Source organism: Astatotilapia calliptera, chromosome 14, assembly GCF_900246225.1.
Source record: "Astatotilapia calliptera chromosome 14, fAstCal1.2, whole genome shotgun sequence".
NCBI classification, from domain to species: Eukaryota; Metazoa; Chordata; class Actinopteri; order Cichliformes; family Cichlidae; genus Astatotilapia; species Astatotilapia calliptera.
This window is the reverse complement of record NC_039315.1, coordinates 28,228,805-28,250,825: the sequence shown is the minus strand read 5'-3', so window position 1 is coordinate 28,250,825 and position 22,021 is coordinate 28,228,805. Positions and strand designations below refer to the sequence as shown.

The 22,021-nt window shown below is 44.8% G+C and overlaps 1 protein-coding gene across 5 annotated transcripts in view; it reads left to right on the top strand.

Moving 5' to 3' along the window:
- Positions 1-22,021, top strand: part of ankrd13b (ankyrin repeat domain 13B) — a 50,288-nt gene that overhangs the window by 23,308 nt on the left and 4,959 nt on the right. For 3 of the 5 annotated variants that reach the window (XM_026192436.1, XM_026192435.1, XM_026192434.1), the window contains 13 exons: positions 4,899-5,034; positions 5,995-6,119; positions 7,021-7,069; positions 7,307-7,450; positions 8,249-8,489; positions 11,014-11,080; positions 11,823-11,904; positions 14,652-14,716; positions 15,611-15,747; positions 16,633-16,790; positions 17,049-17,237; positions 19,184-19,347; positions 21,534-21,610. In XM_026192436.1, coding sequence (XP_026048221.1) covers positions 4,899-5,034; positions 5,995-6,119; positions 7,021-7,069; positions 7,307-7,450; positions 8,249-8,489; positions 11,014-11,080; positions 11,823-11,904; positions 14,652-14,716; positions 15,611-15,747; positions 16,633-16,790; positions 17,049-17,237; positions 19,184-19,347; positions 21,534-21,610 — 1,634 coding nt within the window. The remainder of the gene's footprint in view (positions 1-4,898; positions 5,035-5,994; positions 6,120-7,020; positions 7,070-7,306; positions 7,451-8,248; positions 8,490-11,013; positions 11,081-11,822; positions 11,905-14,651; positions 14,717-15,610; positions 15,748-16,632; positions 16,791-17,048; positions 17,238-19,183; positions 19,348-21,533; positions 21,611-22,021) is intronic. The other 2 variants (XM_026192438.1, XM_026192439.1) reach the window with 2 other exon arrangements.

Here is a 22,021-nt window from a genome sequence, read left to right as displayed (position 1 = left end):
CGAAGGCTGGACTGGGCGAGGATGCAGACACGAAGGCTGGACCAGGCGAGGATGGAGACACGGAAGCCGGACCAGACGAAGACAAAGCCGGACCAGGCGAAGATGAAACCGGGCCAGGCGAAGATGAAACCGGGCCAGGCGAAGATGAAACCGGGCCAGGCGATGAAGAAGCTGCAGCTGAAGCTGGGCCAGGCGAAGCTGACGCTGTAGCTGAAGCTGGGCCAGGTGAGGATGAAGCTGGACCAGAATCAGGCGTGGATGAAGCCGGGCCAGGCGAGGATGAAGCCGGGCCAGGCGAGGATGAAGCCGGGCCAGGCGATGATGAAGCTGTAGCTGAAGCTGGGCCAGGTGAGGATGAAGCTGGACCAGAATCAGGCGAGGCTGAAGCGTCAGGCTGAGGCGTGGCAGTAGCAGGTGGTAGCGCTGCAGGTGATGGTACTGCAGGAGGCGGCGCTGCAGCCACAGGTGGAGAAGCAGCCGCAGGTGGAGAAGCAGCCACAGGTGGCCGGACGGGATCCTCGGGCCCCCCAGCCGACGTGGCAGCAGGTGTGGCATGAGGCTGGACGAGCTCCTCGTGCCCCCCAGCCGAAGAAGCAGGAGGCCGGACGGGCTCCTCGGGCCCCCCAGCCGACGTGGCAGTCAGTGTGGCATGAGGCTGGACGGGCTCCTTGGGCCCCCCAGCTAGTGAAGCAGGAGGCTGGACAGGCTCCTCGGGCCCCCCAGCGAAAACAGCCGCAGAACCAGTGGGCACCGCAGCCCCCGGCACACACGAAACAAGACCAGTAGGCACGCGGGCCTCCGGCACACATGAAACAAAACCAGTAGGCACGCGGGCCTCTGGCACATGTGAAACAAAACCAGTAGGCACGTGGGCCTCTGGCACACATAAGGAGGGCTGCAGCTGCGCAGAGCACTGACCCTGCTCAGGCAGTGACAGCCCGGTGCAGTTCACAGCTGGCATCTTGGCCACCAGGGGTCCAGAGTAAGCTGAGGGTAGTAACCCCGCCTCTGGGGAAGCCCCGGAGTGAGTAACAGTCACTAATGTTGCCAGCTGTTGAGGAACAGGTCCGTAATGTAACAGTTCATCTCCCTGCCTAGAAACAGCGGTGGAAAAACAGTGTGAAAACTGTTATTCAGCTATTACCGGAACCGTGGGTTGTAGCGATGCTAGCGGTGATGGTGGTGGCTGAGTGGCTAACTGGAGCGGCGGCAGAACAGGCAATTGCGCCCCCAGGGAGGCTAACGGCTGAGCTACTGACTGGGGAGCTTGTGGCCGAGCACTGAACTGAGCCGGAGAATGGCGATAAAGTCCTGGCTCAGAAGGGGTGGCAGAGACACAGTCTGTTAGTCTTGCAGAGGGTCTGTACACGCCCACTTGGGAAGGATCAGTCACCACGAAGGTGGGTAAGCGATCCATACAGTCTCCCATCCCGCTCTGAATCGCCCCAGAAAACAAAGTCCCGGAAACTGGGGAAGCCAGAACATGTCGCTCGCTCACCGCCTCGGGCTGCTCGAAAGTAAAAGCAGACGGGGGGTGAAGTCCGAGGTCCAAAAGGAGGAACTCCCGCTCCCACGAACAAAGCGAGCCCAGAAGCCATGGGAGACCGGTCACCAGACGCTGTAGCCGCCTCTCTATAGCCCGCTGGGACGTGCCACCCGGGCTTTCCAGCCACAGGTCGATCAGCTCCTGTGTGGCATCGATTAGATTTTCCCGTAGCTCCCTGGACGGGTTAAGCGCTGCTGGGTCCATGTTGTGGTCGTGTCGTACTGTCACGGTCCGGGGCAGCGGCCGTGTGGAAAGTGGAAGGAGGACCCAAAATGCAGCACTTATTCAGATGTGAGGGTGATTTATTGTTAATAACAAACACAAGGTGGAGATGGCAAACAGAACTAAGGACGAAACTAAACTGGGATAAACTACACAGAGGAGTGGCAAACCTGAACATGAAGGGAGAACAGCAGGGAGAACACGCAGAGGATTACACCAGGTAGGAACACAGACGACGCGACGAGGAGCAGAGGAAATCACACGCTATAAATACACAAAGAGACACTGGGAAATCACACACAGGTGGGGGAAACAGCTGGACCTGATTAACCTGATGAGACAGGGGAACACTAACACCAGGGACCAACAGAGGGAGCACAAACCCAGAACCCAGTATCTAAAATCCCAAAACACAAACCATCCCAAAACAGCCCATGAATAATAATGAAAGTAATAACAATAAGTACATAAACATAAAGTCACTGAGTCATGGTCGCAGGACCATGACACGGACATATTTTTCGTAAATATAATATTCAGTTCCACTGCTACGCCGATGACACCCAGCTCTATCTCTCTACCAAACCTGACTCCACTCATCCTCTGTCTAGCTGAACTTAATTCTTGGTTCTCCTCCAACTTTCTTAAACTCAACAGCAATAAATCGGAACTTCTTCTGGTTGGCACTAAACGACTGCTATCCAGAATTAACAATTTCTCTCTCACCATCAATAACTCGCTGGTCCCTATCTCTCCCTCTGTGAAAAGCTTGGGTGTCATTCTCGATAGCACATTATCCTTTAACTCACATATCAACAATATTACACGTGCAGCATATTTCCAACTCCGTAACATTAATCGCCTCCGCCCCTTCCTCACACCTCACGCCACTGCCATTCTCATCCATAATCTTGTTATCTCTAGAATTGACTACTGCAACTCATTATTATTTGGCCTTACACAAAAATCTATCAACAAGCTCCAACGTGTCCAGAACTCTGCTGCCCGTATTATTACTAGGACTTCTTCTACCCACCACATCTCCCCAATCCTGAAGCAACTTCACTGGCTCCCGGTCAAATTTCGCATCCATTTTAAAATAATTCTGTATACATTCAAGGCTATTCATTCTCTCTCTCCACCGTACCTCTCTGACTTATTACAGATGAAGCTCCCATCCCGCTGCCTCAGATCTTCATCTTCTCTTTCTCTCTCTGTTCCCTCTGCTCGTCTGATCACAATGGGAGGGAGGGCCTTTAGCTGCTCTGCCCCTCGACTTTGGAATTCCCTACCCCCGGACCTCAGAAATATTAGTTCATTCTCTCTTTTTAAGTCCACCCTCAAAACTCATCTGTTTAAAATTGCCTATTCTTAAATTTCTGTATGTTTTAACTTTTATCTTCTATTTTTATCATTGTGTATATTTCCAGTTTTTATCTGTTGTACAGTGTCCTTGGGTGCTTTGAAAGGCGCTATTTAAATAAAATGTATTATTATTATTATTATTATTACTTAATGTCATTTATACCCTTAGACAGGCCTGTTAGTGTACCTCCAGCACACACACATTATCAAAAGATAAGTAATGGCAACCCCGATCTACTCACAGAGTAGTAGCTACTTTTACCAAACTAACAAATATTAAAACTAAGCATATTACTTTTTCAAGTTCACAAACTCTTTTCATTTTTTTGTTTCAAAACTCTGTTTTTTATTTTTATTTTAGTTAATTTAAATGTTTTTTCACATCTAGTTGACCTCTGACCTTGACCCCAAGGTCAGAGGTCGAGTATTCTGAAAATCTTGTGAATGCTAAAACTTGAGAACAAAGCGATGAAGGATTTTTAAACTGATACCATCTTCCAGGAGGCTGAGGGGTAACCTTTTCTACTCCTAACACTTGTCAAGAAAGCCATAAATGTGTGGGGATTTTTTTATTATTATTATTTCAAAGGCAGAGCTCATTTGGAAGAACTGAACATGATTTATCAAAGTATAGAGTCTAGATTCTGGTGGTCAAGACTTGTACGAGGATGGCCAGCATGAGAAGATGGGGAGGAGGTGGGCTGAACAAATGACAGTCTGAAAGACAAAATGATAGAAGAGAGGCAGATTGAGTCAAAGGAGGCAGGGAAAAAATGATTAAGCCAAAGGGGAAGGAGAAGTGATGTAAATAACCTATCACCCGGAACACAGATGGGTGTATTTAGGCACAAGGCTTGTTTCGGGACTTGATAAAGCAGGTAACACTTCCTACTTCTTACTCCAGGAACACTTTATTTGTTTGTTTGAAAGCTGTACCAAATAGCAGAGGCTGCAGCGAGCTAGCCTTGTGAGCATCTAAAACTGGCAGTTGCTTTCTACCACACTTTTCACATTTGAGGGCTTTAAAAGCCTCCTGCCTTTTAATTTTCTGTATCAAAGCACTGGTATGATTGATGTGAAAAGATTAACACTAATGTAGTATGGCTGCCTAATGAGGCCTTGTTGACATGCTTCTAAATTCAGAGTGGAGAGCTGAGAGCTGAAGTGTAGCCTCAAGCTGTAAAAGCTTACTAAGAAAAAAAAAGTGTATTTTTGGTGACAAAGAGGCTGTAGGTTATATATTTTTGCTTAATTGCACAGCAGGTTGAAAAGAGACGCTTATTTCTGTTACCTGCCCACATGTTTTTTTTTTTCACCAAGACTCATACTGGAACACTCTCTGAAACTTTATTTTTCAAGTGTTCAGGAGCAGCAGACAGTATAACACATAAAATGTTGTGTGATACGTGTGTTTGTGGCTGTGTTTGTGTGTCCAGAGGCCTGTTTAACAAAGCAGGTAGTACACTCTATGTTTACCCAAACCCAACACATCCAGCCCAGAAAATAAGTGGAGTACAGAAGTGTAGTGCCCAGCCATGTAGGAGTGGTGACAGATCAATTAGCACCTGTCTCTCCCCGCATCTTTCTGCTGCTACCGGCACAGTTGTGTCTCTATTATATGTTTTTCTGTTGCCACTCCTCTATCTGAGCCACAAGAGCATTACATTGATACACAAGTAACCCCAATTCCTACTCAAATAGATCCTTCTTAATTTATACATTTAGGATTTTAACATCTTCCTCCGCCTTCTATTTTTGCATCCAGACCGATTTAGAGTCTCTGGACCCTCGCGGTCGTACTCCTCTTCACCTCGCTGTCACGCTGGGCCACCTGGACTGCGCCAGGGTCCTGCTGCAGCACGGCGCTGACGTTAGCAAGGAGAACCGCAACGGATGGACAGGTGAGTGAGTGCACATGCTGTGTGGAGTTTATTTGTGGTAATGCGAGCAGTGCACAGCATGCATAAGCTGTATCTGGAGGGTGGTGGTACATTTTGGAAACTTAGTGACCTTATAATACATTTTATCGTACATCTTTGTACACCTTTTTTGTTTGGAAAATGAAAACCAAAATCTCATCTCTGCTGGCACATTTAAAATTTGGTTTTGTGCTCTTGCAGTGGGAAGATAATGGAGTTTGAAATCAGTTCTTTTTTGTAACTTTTATTTTTCCATTTGTGCCCAAAATATGATCTCACCTTAAGTTTCTTGTTTTTGCTGTCATCTCCTCTCTTTTTTGTGGCTTTTCTCCCCTGACGTTGATGATTTAAGTGCAGTGCACTGAATCTAAGTTATTTCAATGAATCAATAGTTGAAAAATACTGAGTCATATATATCTCATATATTTTGTTTACCTTTACCTGCTCACTTACCCTCACAGTGGTAGCCCTGTCAAGAGTAAGTTTCACGCATACCACACTAGTAAAACTGCTTCTTCTTCTTTTTTTTTACATTAGGCCAGAAAATAGAGCTGCTCTTCTAGTTGTAAATGTGAAACTAATGCTACCAAGAGCAGTTCTCCATTGCATTATTTGCCTGGCTGTGTGAAACAAAGGAAGACGTTATATCAGCACGCTAACCAAACAAGCATCATGCCTGTGTGATCGTTGCATCTTTAAAATGTCACACAAATACACACACCAGATAATATAGCGTGTGTGTGATAGTTCAACTCACAAAGTGTGCTGTTCAAGTGTAAGGACAGCTGATCAATGATGGGTGAGACGCAGTAATTGGTGGTTCCAGCTTCTCCTTTGGCCCACTTCAGTTTTGGCAGTTCTCACTGCCCCCTTTAAATTGTTCATGTACATAAATTTTAGATGAAGCCTGAGTGACTGGTTCTGTTTTACTCTCCCTCTCAGTTCTTCAGGAGGCGGTGAGTACCAGAGATCCGGAGCTGGTGCGTCTCGTGCTTCGTTACCGTGACTACCAGAGGACTGCCAAGAGACTGGCGGGCATCCCCGTCCTGCTGGAGCGACTGCGCCAAGTGCGATTTCACACAAGCACCCATAAGCACACACACGCGCTGTAGTGCACAGGTTCATGAAATAAGTGTGCAAGCCATGTGGGTGATAAATATGGAAGCTATAAATGCATTTGAAATGTAAATAAGTCTTTTTCAAATTTACATGCAAATTTGCTTTTCCCACGAGATCCTTTCTGAAGGTATTAATAGCTTTCTTTAACAAGGGCGATACACTCAAAGGATATGTCTCCATGTTGCAAAGCGCTCTCTCCCTCTAATCTGACTCATAGCTGTTCCCTAAGGACCTCAGGATTGCCCTGTTTGAAGGCAAAAAAGCAGTGATGGACATGCCGAGGCTGCCCGTACAGGAGGTTAATGGTTAGAAGCCTGCAGCAGCAGATTGTGTTGGAGCTGTTGCACAAAACAGTGACAGCGATGCAGGGATGTGCCTCCAAACTGTCTGACTTCCTGTGTATCTGCTCCTGCCGGCTCCCTGATACACACAACACCCTCACACTGTGAAAACAGCAAGGAGCACTGGCACTCAAATGCACTCGCACACGAACCCGCGAGCGTTACACACATCTCATCCTTCTTCATCTGCCGCTGCTCTCACCCACATTATTGTCCTCTCCATCCCTCCATCCATCACTTCTATTATTAACACACACACACACATATGCAGACATTTCCAGTTTCCAGTCCCATCATCTTTGGCACAGACATCCCTGCTGCATTTATTTGCTTTACTTCTTTTTTTCTCTCCTCCTGCACATCGGTATTCTCCTCCCTCTGTCTGTTAATCTTTAACTTCATCACTCTCCACAACTCTCCCTCCGTATCTTCCTCTTTATCGATGCTCAGTGTTTTCTCATTTTTATTCCTTTCTCTGTCTGTCTCTGCTCTCCTCCTCCACCCTAAGCAGGCCCAAGACTTCTATGTGGAGATGAAATGGGAGTTTACCAGCTGGGGTGAGTCCAGTCCTTGTGTCCAGTGATCCAGTAAAAGCCAGTACCAACCAGTCAGATCTATTAATTTTATCTGCCTCTTAGGCTAAAGACACCTGTTTTCAGTTGCATGTCAGAAAAGCATTTGTATTGTATGTGTAGGTTAGAATGGCTTAAATTTAAAAAATTCAAATGCAAAAAAGAAAACTGAGACCTAGCTCAGCATGGTTTGAGTCAAAGAGTGTCTGTATTCGTCCTTAGTGCCCCTGGTGTCTCGCATCTGCCCCAGTGACACATACAGAGTTTGGAAGAGTGGTCAGTGTCTCCGTGTTGACACCACCCTGATGGGATTTGAACAGATGACCTGGCAGAGAGGAAACCGGAGCTTCATTTTCAAGGGACAGGGTGAGAGTTTGAGCTCGACTGGCTCGCTCTGTGTGAGGTGCACGCAGTGTGTCAAAATGCATTCAAAGAAAACCACACTGACTAGTGCTGATATTTAAAAATGGAGGTGAAAGACAGATGAAACTGGGCGACGTGAGAACAACAAAAGCACAATTCAATTAGCATTTTTCTTTCGTTGCGTTTTTGCTGAGAATTATTTGCACAAGTGAAACAAACACGGTTTAATATCAAAATGAGTAGAGCGCAAAGCTAGCTGTTTCCTCCTGTTTTTGTGCTAAGCTAAGCCAACTCGCTGCTTCCTGTGGCTTTATTGATCACAAAGGCATGAAGCTGGTATTGATTTCAAATGATTCTCATAAACCAAGACGATAACTGTGTTTCCTAAATTTATCTCCAATATGTATCCTTTAAATCTCCCGTAGTGGGAAGTAGAGATGGGGGATCGATCCAATAATCGATCGTGTGTTTACCAGCGTTGGTAATGGTATGTAGCACAGTAGGATTGATACTTATTTCTATCCTCCAAGTTCAGTACGTAGCTCACTGAACTGTTGATGATGATTTAGCTCATAAATCATGACACACTGGTCTCCCCTTCATGAGCTCCCTTTATAAGTTATAAGTATCAGTATTGATATTGGTATTGGTATCAGCAATACTGGCCCTGTATTGACTTGGTATCAGGCAGGTATCTGTCTGTCTGTCTGTCTGTCTAAGCATCACAGATTTGTGGACTTTCTCACCTCACTGAAAAGCTCTCAACTTTTCTCTTCCCTTCTCTCCCTGTCTTTCTCTCAGACTCCAGCGCAGAGGTGATGGAGGTCGACCACGACAGGCAGCTGGTGTTCCGTGAGACCTTGTGCGTGTCATCCCTCACAGCGCTCTCGCCGGGCAGGGGGAAGGGTGGTGCCTGCAGCAGCACCACAGCTGGGTTGGGCCTTCTGGGAGTAATGCAGCCCACTGACGAGCAGGTAGCGGCCCGGCTGTCTGCCCCAGTGGTGACCACGCAGCTGGACACCCGCAACATCGCGTTCGAGAGGTCAGAAAAAATACTGCTATGTACTGAACAAAAATATACAGGATGTGAAAAATCAAAGCTAATAAATAGCTTTAGCTCAGCCACAGGACTTGCTCCATTAATCTGCTGTTCTTTTTTTTTTTTTTTGCTTTGTTTTGTTTTTTCCCCAGTGGAGAAAAATCACTCTTTTGTTGTTAGAGTTGAATTTCTGTCAGCGTTTCTCTGTTGCTGCCTCCTACACTGCAACCCACAGCTGAGTGGAACGAGTTCAGGCACGTTCTCTGGTGGCTGTCAAAATGCATTTCACAAAGTGTAGGAAAATACAAACCAAAGCTGCAGCAGTGGGAGGAAATGGACACAAGAAAAAGTCGCATAGAACAAACTGTTAAATTTCATTGAAGAGCACATATTTTTGGAATATTGTATCCAAAAATCTGGGAATGTGTTCCTATCAAAAAAGTGCATTAAAATAGTTATTCTAAAATCCCGCTGTAGTTTAAAGTAAGACTGTAGAGCTTTTGAAAGAAGTAAAAACAATGTTCAAATAGCAGCAGCTGTCTTGTAATCCAGTTGCAGTCACACTGGGTCAATAGTAATCATTGTATTTTAATTTAACTACTCGCTTCTTCATCCTTTCTGTCTCTGTGTAACCTCAAAAGGCAAAAAGTGCCCAAATAAATTTGCAGGACTACGCTTGATGTGAAGGAACAAATTAGCTTCTGGCTGCCTGAATCGAGCTGGGGGCGCCTGTAAAACAAGTAAAATGCAGTGGTGGGAAAAGACAAAAAGACTTGGACAAGAGACAGGCCGGACATAAGGTGGAGAGAAGAGTGGACCGAGCAGGCGGGAGGCAGGGGGGGTCATGGAGGACAAAATTCATCCTATTCTGGTTGGTTGGAGAGATAAGACTGATGAGGAAAGGACGGGGGTAACGGAAGAGGGAGTTTTGTTTGGACAGAGAGGGATGGAGAAGAGAAAATGTAAAGAGATGAAACAAAAAAGGAATGAGAGCGAGGGACAGAACTAACGCTGGGACGTGGAGGTATGAGGGGAAGGCACACAATAAGAAAAATGGAGGGAAAGATGAACGGGTAGCAAGGCTGTGGGCGGGAAAGCACAATACAGAAGCCAGAAGAAAGAGATATTTGATCTTTTTTTGTGGCAGGAGGGGAAAAAGAGGAAGACGGTGATAGATAGGCGAGTGATGGAAAGGCAGCGGCGGCAGGAAGTGAATGTTAACAGATTAAAAGTGAGAAAGAAGGCAGAGAGACGAATGACTCCAAGAATTGAGCGAGGAGAGGTTGGGGTGGGGTAATTATCTCACTGTCAGACTTGCACCTCGGTGTCACCTCTGTGCATTTTGCTCCGTCAGCATTCCTGTCCAGTAATGTATTTGGGATGCTTTACAGCAAACCGCTTCGTCAAGCATCCTAGACAGGGACACCTCAAAGCTCTGGAGTTATTACGTCTCTACGCAACTTTGCACACAAAAAATACAGCGCTGCAGTTTTACTGTTTTAAAAGTTGGATTCAAAGTTTTGGGAACCCATGACAAGGACCTTGACAGCTGGCTAGCAGAGGAAACGGTATGCTTAGGCTACAGACTTTCCCTGATTGAGACAAATTCATGTGCCACTTGCCAAGGGACATAAAAGGACTGTAGTGTATATTAGCTTGAAAGACATATTTTTCCGTTACTTCGGTGTATATATAAGATAAACTACCTTGAGAAGTGGATGGAAGATTATCGTATGCCTTGGCAGTCGTTTGCATTCGTGTTTAGCGCCGGTCCTCTTGGGGTCTGTTTGGCCAACAATCATTTACAAAAATGCAACAGGCTGCAAGTTAGTCTGTGATGTATCACTTAAACAGAACAATGCTAGTTTGTTTTTTTAGTAGTTCTGGCCTTGTTTATACTATTTAGCATGCTAACATTTTGCAAAGTACAGTTCAGGCTTGTGAGATTGCCAGTATTTTCCATTAAACTAAATCTTTTGATAATTATAACAGCTTATCCACAGAGGAGCAAATTTCCAAACAGCCCGTACAGTTGTTGTTGACGAAAATCTAAACAAAGTAGGATGGGAGACAGGCGTGACAGCTTTTTGAGTAACAACCCTTAGGAGAATTCTCCCAAATGTCACTGATAAAATAAAAAAATAAATAAATCTGATATTGTTTCACTAATAAACTTAAGAGCTGAAATGATTGGATTAACCAGCCTTGAAAAGTGAGTTTTTGAGCTTTGAGGAATTTAGTGGCACGAATAAATCACGAAGATGCAATATTGCTCGCTGACTTCTGGCAGGTTTGCTAATTGCACACTGAACTGCTCGTCTTCACTGGTGACAAACAAGGCCAGCGTCTTCAGGATTCCTCTTGTGAGAAAACTTGGTTTTTTTGAGCTTCCTCTCCTCTCACAGTACCCAGGAGAGGAAGCTCTCCTGGGTACTGTGTCCTTGAGCTTAGATGGAACCGAACTTGCTTTATTATGGCTTTGAGACGTGAGAGAGATGACCTGGGATGTGCTGAAACTGTGTTGCAGGAACAAGACGGGCATCCTGGGATGGAGGAGCGAGAAGACCGAGACGGTGAATGGATATGAAGCAAAGGTAAGCGGCTCGCTTATCTCTCGCACTGTCCAGAGAAAGCCCAGCCACCGTTTGATATTTGATATTCAGTTTGATATTCCATGAAAGTTCACTTAACTTGAAGGATTTCATTTCCTGAATGAATAAAATCCAGAGTTGTTTCATGCTTTAAAAAAAACCCATCGATCAAGATTCAGCAGCACCTAAAAGACCAGATGGCCTCTCAAATCAAGTAAAAAAAAAAAAATACATTACCATGTTACCTTGACCCCATTTGTTTTCTTTGTCCCCCTCGAGGGATCAATGGGTGGCAAGTGTCAGACTACCGGGCCATCTGTCACCGGTGGGTTTAAAAGCCCTTCAGATGGGCTCTACAGTAAAATACTGCTGTCTATTTTCTGCTTCATTGATTTAGAGTCGCAAACATAAACAGACAACGCATACAGAACTGCTCTACCCCTGGAAGCTTTTAGTTCTTTATTTCAGTCGTGTGTAGTCAGTGTAAACTCAGTATCAGCAGCCTGCTCAATATTTAATCAGCGCCTGATTTTTATGGTCACTGTTGAGGAATTCCTGCATTTTGCTGTGGACTAGTCGGACTGCAGACTAGCAACTAGGGTGCACAAAAATCGCGGCTTTAAGGGTTTTGGTTTTGCTTTATAGCTTGTATGGTGACAAGTTGTTTTTGGAATTATTGCTACAGCTATGAGGTGGTAAAGTGTGCGTGAACAGAAAAAAGGAGTTATGTGTCTTCCTCTTTCAGGTGTATGCAGCATCCAATGTTGAGCTGATTACCAGGACCAGAACCGACCATCTGTCAGACCAGAACAAGAACAAGATAAAAGGTAAGTCACTTCATCAGGATGTCGTCACGCCTTTTTTGTTCCCCTACAGCTGAATCTCTCCATTACGTCCTCCGCGCCGTTGTAACCCGCAGTCCAAGTGCCGAAACACGTCCGATAGAAGAGTCACCGATGACTAATCCCTCTCACCTGAGCTCGATGAGATCACCCCGAGGCTGCGGCTAACAGCCCATAAAGTTCTCTCGGTGGCTCCGTCTCATTTTCTGGTTCACATCATAAATCAAACAGGATTAGCAGGTTTCCCTCTCTCCCTGGACCGTCGCTGTCAGCCAGGATCAACCATCACACGCTCTTCTGAGAGAGCTCCTCTCTCCCAGGTCACAATCCCCATCTGCGCTCTGCTAATATGCACGAGGAAAGTGTTCTCAGAGACGCTACACTGACTCCTGAATGAGTGACTCGGTCCATTTGCCCATTTCCTCGAGCTACTTTTCATCATTTTGTTAACGCTGTTAAGAATTTAAAAAACAAACCTTTAAGTGCTCCTATATATCCTAGGAGAGGCACACACTGTATCATCAGCAGCTGTAGACAGATTAGATGACCAAAGGCTGAAATGTAGATCAGTGCTTTAAAAACCACAATATAGTGATGGACCTTTGCTCTGCTTTTAGTACTTATTCAGTTTCTGGTTTGATAAAGACAAACCGCACCACCACGTCCAAACCACACACTATCAAGCTGCTCACTTTTTTTTTTTTTGGGTGCTCAGATCTAAATGAAAAGCAGCTTTTGAGTTTCTCCACTGTGGATCTTTTAAACCCCTCGATGTCTAATTTTAGGAATGATCCTGGAGTTTTATGATTGCAGATTTCACTTTTGGTATTTTGCAATATACAGCTTTTGAAAGTAGACGGGACTTGAACCATTAGAATCAGAATTAATTTAGATGTTTCCACCTTATTTAGTTGTTTATTCTCATTGTTTAAGAAAGAAGTTTGATGTGAAGCCAAATCTTTATCCTCATTTGTCTGTATGCGAAGTCCATTTACATACAAGGACACACCATATCTTAAAGGCCTCCAAGTACCACATCGCCCCAGTAGAGCACTTAACTCTCAGACTGCTGGCTTGTGTTGTTTCTGGGGTAGAATGGGAAGCAGAGCCCTCAGAGGTGTTGTCCTGTTAAAAGTGAGTTTTTCCTCCTCACTGTCATCAAGCACTTGCTTATAGGGAGTCATCTGATTGTTGGGGTTTCCTCTGTATTATTCTGGGCTCTTTGCCTTACATACGAAGCCCCTTGAGGTAACTTATGTTGTGATTTAGTACTATGTAAATCAAATGTAAAATAATAGAACAATTTTTTAAACCCATGTAATCATAAAAAGTTGCCTGTGTATGGATAACTGAAAAGGTTATTTGGTGCGTCACTCATCATTTTTGAAGCACTGTTTCCTCAATAGTTAGTCAGGAGAGGGACAAGTTTCCACCTGTGTGATGTCTAGGAGCACATCGTGATGTCATGGAAACGATGCAGCTCAAGATAGGGGAGGGTTTTCTTAGTCACCACCACCGAAAGTGAAGTGACCTCATTTGCAAGTCCAGGTGATGTGGAAATAAGTGCCACTCCTACCCAAAGTGCAGCGTGAACAAGCTCACTGACAGTGTGTGGGCTGCAAACACACTCTCAGAGGAAAACAAATTATTTTGACCCAGTCTATGGTTTGGGATGATAATCAACAACTTTTCTAAATCCATTGTAAGATGCCAGTGTTGAGACTCTGCAGGAAACAGCTAAATTAGGTGCCAGTATATAGAAGTGGGTGTCATTTGGACACCAGGTCATTTCACCCAGTTAGGAACCTTCCTAAGCCAAAAAAAGATGATTCCACTTCACCCCACATGCTGACAGGGCCGGTCTGAGATGACAATAGAGTGGGGAAAAGGGAACACAGGCATCTACAATAAATGTGCTTTAAAGTTTGACAAGCATGTTGAATGTCTTAGACTGGATTTTGGGTGATGAGCGAATGCCTCATGTGGTCCCGTAGCAGGAATTGGCCGTTAAGACCTCAAATATTCTCAAGATTCTTGTATTATCTTTTGATTTGTGTGACAAATGTGATTTTTTTTTTTCTCCCATTACTGCTGTGCCTGTTTCCCAGAATAATGACGGTGACATATCTCCAAAAGTGATGCCCTCGCTCTCTTTTTTATTGGAGCACTAAAATCGTCGTCTTGAAGAAGTGCTATTCAACTGGCATCTTACATGGATGAGATAAAGAATTGAACTTTTTTCTGAGGGGGGGAAATATGTCTATGATTTAATGAACTATAGCAAAGCAGGGTGAGAGAGCCTCAGAGCAGGAAAAGGTCAAGTCAAGAGGTGGAAGTAGGAAAAGTAAGAACAATGTTGAGATTGAGGGCTTCTCGTTGTCCAGCTGTAGTCCGTAATTACTCACGTATCAGGTTCTGCTGTGAGATCTGCTGATATTTAGGCTAGACCACCTAAGCTGGCTTGCCTTGGTTCATGCTGGCTCCTCGTAGATAAGAGTGCATTACAAAAAGCTTCATGTAATGCAATAAGGCATCCTGAGCAGAGCATTATAGAGCAAAATGACACTGTGGACAGTTGCAGCGGCGATAAATGAGCCCACACAGAGGGCTGTGCAGTAATCTGAAGTAAATGTGTAAAACAAACAGGACAGCATGTAGTTTGTATGGATGTGCTGTGATTATATAAGTGCATTTCTTTTTTTACTTGTTGCTGCCGCTGTGTGTCTGAGCAGGTGGGAAGACTCCACTGCAGAACTTCCTCGGGATTGCAGAACAGCACATGGGGCCTAATAACGGGGTGAGCACACACTCGATTTGAACACCGTCACGTGAAACATGAACGGCAATCGGCGCTGTGACTGTCATCGCTGTTTTCAGGGACATTTCCTACCTTCTCGTGTTAGCGTTACCCCGCCCCCAACTCGATCGCCTCCTCTTTGGATGGTCAGGCAGTGTATGAATCCCGACTGTCGAGTCGACCGTGTCAACAGCAGAGGCTCCAAACCGCTCTCAGATATTGATTATGTTTTTTTAATTTGTTTCTGCTGCCGAGCACCAATGACTCATACCTCCCTGCTTCTCCTATTTCTGTATTCTGGCTCTTCACTCGCTTCCCCTCCCTGTCGCCTCTGCACACCATCATCCACACACACACCAAAAAAATTGAATTTCCCATTAAGTTCTTTTGGGCAACAGATAAAATTGGTGCACAGACAATGAATGTATCCTGAGCTTGTAGCTTAGCACTGCAAAGACCCGCAAAGCAAAATCGGCTATTTTGCCAAACCGTAAACTTCTTCTGTTTCACAACTCTTTGTTTGCCCGTAGCAGGAATGGCTGTTCCTACTTTTGACAGGTTTAGTCATGCGTCACACCGAGATAGTTATTAATGCAGCGAGCCAACCGCTGTAATGATGAATAGTAAAATAAGAAACCGCTTTATCAATTTTTCAAAGAGTTGTTAAAAAATGCCAGTAGGTAAAAGGAAAGCCTTGAAATCTCTACAGAGTAGAGAATAGCAGAGAAAGTGAGTCTGAAAAGCCTCTGGTATTGATTAATAGTCCTTTGCATCCCTGCGAACAGAGTCGTTTTTCTACAGCTGTAAAAGCTTCACTATCTTTAATACGGAGACATGTTATAGCTGGATCTTTTTTTTTGTAAATTCATGTTATTCACTCCTCACTTTGCCCAGGCTCTGGTGACCCAGATGTCGTCCCCCGTGGTGACAAACCCCGCTGCGCTGACCGCCGAGGAATACTTCAACCCCAGCTCGACGACCACTCAGAGGGATATCGGCCACCCGTGCCAGCTCACAACCAAGACGCAGAGGTGACACGTGCCCACGGAAAAAGAAACAAAAAAACAAACCAAACATTCAGCCATGCGTAGAGCACAGTCGCCCTGAGTCGCAGAGTCGTTGTCAGAGCTGACAAAATGATGGACAGAGAAGAGCCCAGAGGAAAATCGGCCGTCCGCAGCAGCTGACCGCCGAGCTTCTGAGGTGAAAGGCAGCCAGATGACAGCGGCAGACAAACACTCAGGTTTTTACAAAGCTGGTGGAGAGTCGAGCAATTAGTGGGTTTCTGCAGTCGATCACTCAGCTCTGGCTCGATGACTCATGGCACATCATCTTCGCTCCAGCGTATTAACAAATGGAACAAAACAAAAAAGAAATGAAAGAACGCTTTCTGTGTCACTCAGGGAGCAAAAAGCAAAAGAAGTGAAAATATGAACTCAGTGAGGAAAGTAAAAGCAAATAAAAGAATGATCTGAGTGTTCAGGTGTTTTTTGTAACATAGCTGATGTTATTCCGCTGCCCATAAATCGGGGTTGTTGCTCTGTGTTTTGGGTCTTTCGGACATTTCCAGTACCATCGTTCTTCAAGCGGGTAATGAAAAGTTGCTGGACATCAGGAGGACGACGGGTCTGAGGTTGTAGAGCTGCCTCTCAATCTTGTGTTCATTCATTGGACAAATTAGAATATGAGAATCGATCGGCCTCGGTTTGAGAACGACTCAGCAGCTTGTGGACAGCCACTGTTAGCTGATGTGATCAATGTCTTTGTGCAGCTTCCTCCGGGCAAACATTTAACTGTCTGAGCAAGAGCATAAATTGCTTCAATTATGCTTTAGTCAGAAATGTATTTGCTGATATTTATTAATTAACTCTTTCTTCCTGCCTTCTTTCTTTTCCCATACGTGTGCTCGTTCCCAGGTTTAAAGCTAAGTTGTGGCTGTGTGAGTCCCACCCTCTTTCCCTGGCAGAACAAGTGGTGCCTATCATCGATCTCATGGCGATCTCGAACGCCCTGTTCGCTAAGCTGCGTGACTTCATCACTCTGCGTTTGCCGCCTGGCTTCCCTGTCAAGATTGGTGAGCACTGTGAGATTGAGACGCATGATGGGAGGGGGCTAAGATGTGTGCTGTTTAAATAAAGGGGGAGGGCGCAGTTATGGAAAGGTTGGAAAATGGACACACAGATTAATGGAAAGTTAAGACATGCAGAGAAAGGGTGTAAAGAAATGACCAAATTACTTATAAGATGTATCAATCATAAAAACTGAATAACTGATATAAAGGACATGTGTGTTATTGGAGGATGGGGGTGAAATTTCTCTCCTCTCCTTACAGAGATCCCTCTCTACCACATCCTGAATGCCAGGATCACCTTTAGTAACCTGAATGGCTGTGAGGAGGGAGCCGGTGTCCGTGCTGACAACGAAGTGGTGGTGGAGGGCGAAAGACAGAGGGACACCCCGAGGACAGACACCCCTTCTCCGGGCAGCGACTCGTCCAGCGTCTCCAGCTCTAGTTCCACCAGTAAGCGCCTCAGCTGTAGAATGTCTGTAGAAGCTTTTTCTTTTACCGCTCCACAAAAAAATGTTATATTCTTTTTAAACATCAGTGTAATTTATTATATGTATATTTTGTGTTAATAATGTAAGTCTGCAAAATATTGTCACCAAATCGTTGAACTAAATTGAGCCGAGTACACCACATGCCCCCTTTTAGACACACCCCTGCGTGGGACATGTAATCCTGCAGCAAGTTATCAGATTTGAAGATCATAACAAACTGTAGTCATTGGTTTATCTGCATAGAGACATATTTTACGTTAATGTCTGTAGCTTTATTGGACAGCATATAAACTGGATGTAACTACCATGACGTAATTCTCTGGAGTCTCCTTTAGATGTCTTCCAGATGAGCGTTTAGTTTTTAGTTAGTGACTGAGCCCATAAACTCATCAGGAAAGTGTTTGCAGTGGTCAGGGCACGAAGCTGTTTTCGCCCAGACTTCTATAGTAGTGGACGTTTTTGGGTTTTTTTGCAACCACAGCTGTTGCCATCTGGTGGCCTTTAGATAGAGTGCAGGTTTTCAGGCGTGTATGCATTGGCTTCATTGTTCCAACCCAGAAGCTGCATCTATCAGTTATACTGCTGCTGCGTAAGGCAAACAGCAGTGGTGACTAATACAGCCACACTCCTGACTTTGAACCTAAAAAAACATCCAGTCCAATGCATCTGACATAGAAACCGCCTGCCTTTACTTTGCTATTTCTGGCAATGGGATACAACACCTCTGACTAACCAGTGTTTGCTGGGTGTTAATTACAAATACTCTAATTATACACTTTGGAAATTTCAGCTAATACACATTACTGTGCAAATGTCTTGAGGCAATCCTCATGTCTTGATATGTTTCTAGGAAAATGGGAAGTAGGTGCAGCGATTTGCATGGACACGTGCACAAAAATAACAGAGTTTTTACAATTCCAACGAGCTTCAAAGTCAATATTTGCTGTGATCACCTTTATTCTTCAACACAGCCTGAACTCTCTTAGGAAGGTTTCTTCACATAGTCTTCAGGAATACTTCTCCAGGCTTCTTGTCGGACATTTAAAGCTCTTTTCTGTGAAGATGATCCCACACTCTCTCAGTAATGTTGAGGTCTGGGCTTTGGGACGCCAGTGCACGATCAACATTGTGTGTTTTTCTATCCAGGTATTTACTGCATTGGAAATGTGTTTGGGACCTTCATGCTGAAAAAAATGAAGCTATGCCAATCAAATGCTTTTTGAAAGAATCCCAACACCACTTAAATGAATCTCCAGATGATGACATCATGTTTTACAGATGGCTGTACCTCTTTCTTGATCTTCTTCAGACATACTGATGATGATTTGAAGCAAACATTTCAAATCTGGGTTCATCACTCCATAAGACCCGTTGCCACTGATGCTAAGTGTAATTTACCTCAGCCTTTTCTTCCCACTTACGACCACTGAGACCAGTCTCCTAGTAACAAAGTGTCTAATGTTACAATATAAAATTAGTTCTTATTGACTGTTATGTGAGACACAACACGGATTCATACTTTGAGTTTTTGAGTTTGAATGATTCATTGGTGAGTATTTAGTGGCTAATGTCTCTGAAAATAGTCAGGTGCAAAAGTACACTTTATTACAGGCTTTGGGTCAATAGACTGAGGTTTTGCCTCAATAGGTGACACATGTAAATCTGCAAATATGAAGTGTTTCCTGCCAGATTTGTCTGCTTTCTCCCAAACTTCTGCTGAGTGACAGGCTGACACTTGTAAATTTGTGCAATATCTGTTAATTCAAGGGTTTAAGTCTCCTCGTGCTTTCTTTTACTCAGGAAAAAAAACCTCTTGTATTTTTCCGCTCCTCTCCTTTAGCCTCCTTTACTGCCAGATAACACTCCTTCCCATCTCTTGCCCTTTGCCTTCCCCCCCGTGTGCTGCAGTGTCCTGTCGAGCCAGTGAGATTCCCCCGTGTGTGTTTGAGGCCCCACCTGGATACACCATGCTAGGAGGCAAACAGAGAGACAGCATGAGGGAGGAGGAGGAGGATCTGCTGCAGTTTGCCATACAGCAGAGCCTTCTGGAGGCTGGCTCCGAATACGATCAGGTGGCTTCAATGTGAAACTCCTGCGAGATCATCTTTTCTCTTCTGCGGGGAGCTTAAATCAGTGCTTAACTGGCTATTAGCTAAATCAAACTGCTTCATATGTTTTGCTCAGGCTACACATGCACAGTTAGCAATGATCCAGATAGCATAGTCGTTTAAAAAGACTACAGCAGGGTTCCTATTTCTACTGAAGACTCTCAGTCTAGCTGGCTTTTATGACAGTTGGCGGTCATCATCAGGTTGGAAGCTAAGGTTAATGTTACACTTCATCATTTTTGATGGTGCTGTAAAGGTTGGGTGTATTCCCCGCATCCTATAAAGAGCAGCTGATTGTAGCCTACACATAGTGAATGAACCTGTGTCAGCATACTGGGAATGCTACACTGTGGATGAGCTGAACGTAGTTCTGTTTTAATCAAGCCCACAGACTAGCTAATGGATGACTTGGATGATGTTTAGGCAGTGCAGTTGCACGTTATGAAGTTCATAATTTATTAATTTATACAAAACAGTTCAATTTTTGATTCATATGGGACGCTCAAATTCATGTACCATAAATTCTTATTCTTTTCTGTCATTGGGTTGCCCAAATTGTACTAAAGGCTCAAAAAGTGTACCCTACACCTTTGCACCAGGAGTAGCTGGAACCATTGTTGTCCAGTACTGTGTGTTCAGAGATGCTCTTCTGTGGCCTTTGGTGCCGTTCAATCAGCTAGCTCAAAGCAGTCAGGCCATAAACGAGGCATTTTTACCCAAATCTCAGACCATTCTCTTTAAACAGCAGAGATGTTTTTGTGGGAAAATCCCAGCAGATGAGCAGTTTCTGACACGCTTAGACCAGCATGTCTCGCACCATCAACAATGACACATTTAAAGTTCCTTAAATCATCGTTCTTCCTCATTCTAATGCTCAATTTAAACTTCAGAGGATCATCTCGGCCGGGTCTGCCCAAATTCAGTCGCGGCCATGTAATCGGCTGATGAGACATTTGCATTAAGAAGCACTTGTGTGCATGTATATCTTTAGCAGCCTCTGAGGTGCATCTCTGCTGCAGAGATGCACCTCGCCAAACTGATGTTTTGCAATGTGTCTCGTTATGTGTTCCAAACATGTTAAATCTGATATGTCACACACAAATTCTGTGTCTGTTTAAACAGTAGACAGTGGAGATGCGGCTTTCCCATACTAATATGGTGCTGACGCGTTACTGTAATTAATGGCAGCGGAGTATGACATATCTGTGTGTATATTTCTATGAGCAGGCACAGGGAGCAAATGTGGAAAGTATTCTCCCTGCTTTTAAATTATACGGCGCAAATGGCAGCAATAAATTTAACCATAAGTCAAGCAAGACCAGACAAATATACGCAGTGAAGGAGGGAAAAAGTGAGCTGTTTTGAAAATAAAAAAACAATCAGTGCTGAAGTAAAATCAGTAAGTAGAATAAATTGGCTCTGATGTGTGGCACACGCTGCCTGAGGATCGGCGCTGTTTAAAATCCCAGAGATCCTCGGTCCTGATAGCCCTTGGCCTTCTTCCAGACGTTACAGAAAGTGAGGTATAAATAGGCTCTGTGAGACAGGTCAGAGAACATCCTCTGAGTTTTCTTAGCTGAAATACACAAGGGGAAGGAGCAGAGGAGGCAAGGGCACGGTTGCAGCTTAGGCTTTGTGCTGCAGTTTGTGCTCTCGTCTCCAGCAGCCGTACCGAGCGCTTCCACCGCTGCGCCGCCGAGAAAGGTGACACTTTTAATTACTGCTCTAATACCAAAGCAGGACAGGTGTTAAAGGATCGTCCCGCCGACACGCTGTGTTTTACAGATTTAACTGCTGTACAAATCTAGCTTACACGGTATCCTGTCATCTTCTAAAAAACAGCTTTTGTTCACAGCTTCCATATATTTCTGTGACAGTGTGAAGCTGAATTTGAAACTTGAACGTCTATATTTAACAAGTGCTTCTCATCTTTATTAATCACTGGTAGCATTAAAACTGTACGTGGACTTGAGTAGGACCGCAGCCAGGATCGATCATTTAGTTTACGACCAAGGCCGCTGGCTCCGTCTCTACCATACGTTAACAGGAAGCTGCCTACAGGGAACGAGGATGCGTTTGTTTTGCATGCACCGCTTCCTGCAGCGCTCCTTCACTGACTTCCTGTGCCGCCTTCTCTTTTGTGTGCCCAGGTGACCATCTGGGAGGCGCTGACCAACAGCAAGCCGGGGACTCACCCTCTGTCCTGCGACCCGAGTCGTGTCGAGAGGTCAGAATGAAAGCCTTTGTTTTATTTTGGGGGATTTTTAATGACTCCCACGTGTTTGAGTTAAAGCTCTTTGTTATTGGGGACTTTGTTAGAAAGTCTGATAAAAGCGTCAGTGAATGAAAGAGAGCGGGACTTTCGTTGTCAGCAGCGAGGGGAAAAAAGCCCCCGCATAAATCTCCTTGAGTGCCAGGATGAAGGCGATTATATCCTGCCATCCCTCCACCGCATTGTCTCTGACTTCCTCTCAGCTCTCTTATGTGTTGTTAATCTTCAGTGTCTCGCACTCCTCTGTGAATTTTTTTTTCCTGTGGTTCTTTCCTCCCATACTTGACTCACATCCTGTATTCCTGTCCCATTCCTTGCTCTATTCTCTTATCCATCCTGCTATTCTCCCCCTCTCCTATCTGCTAT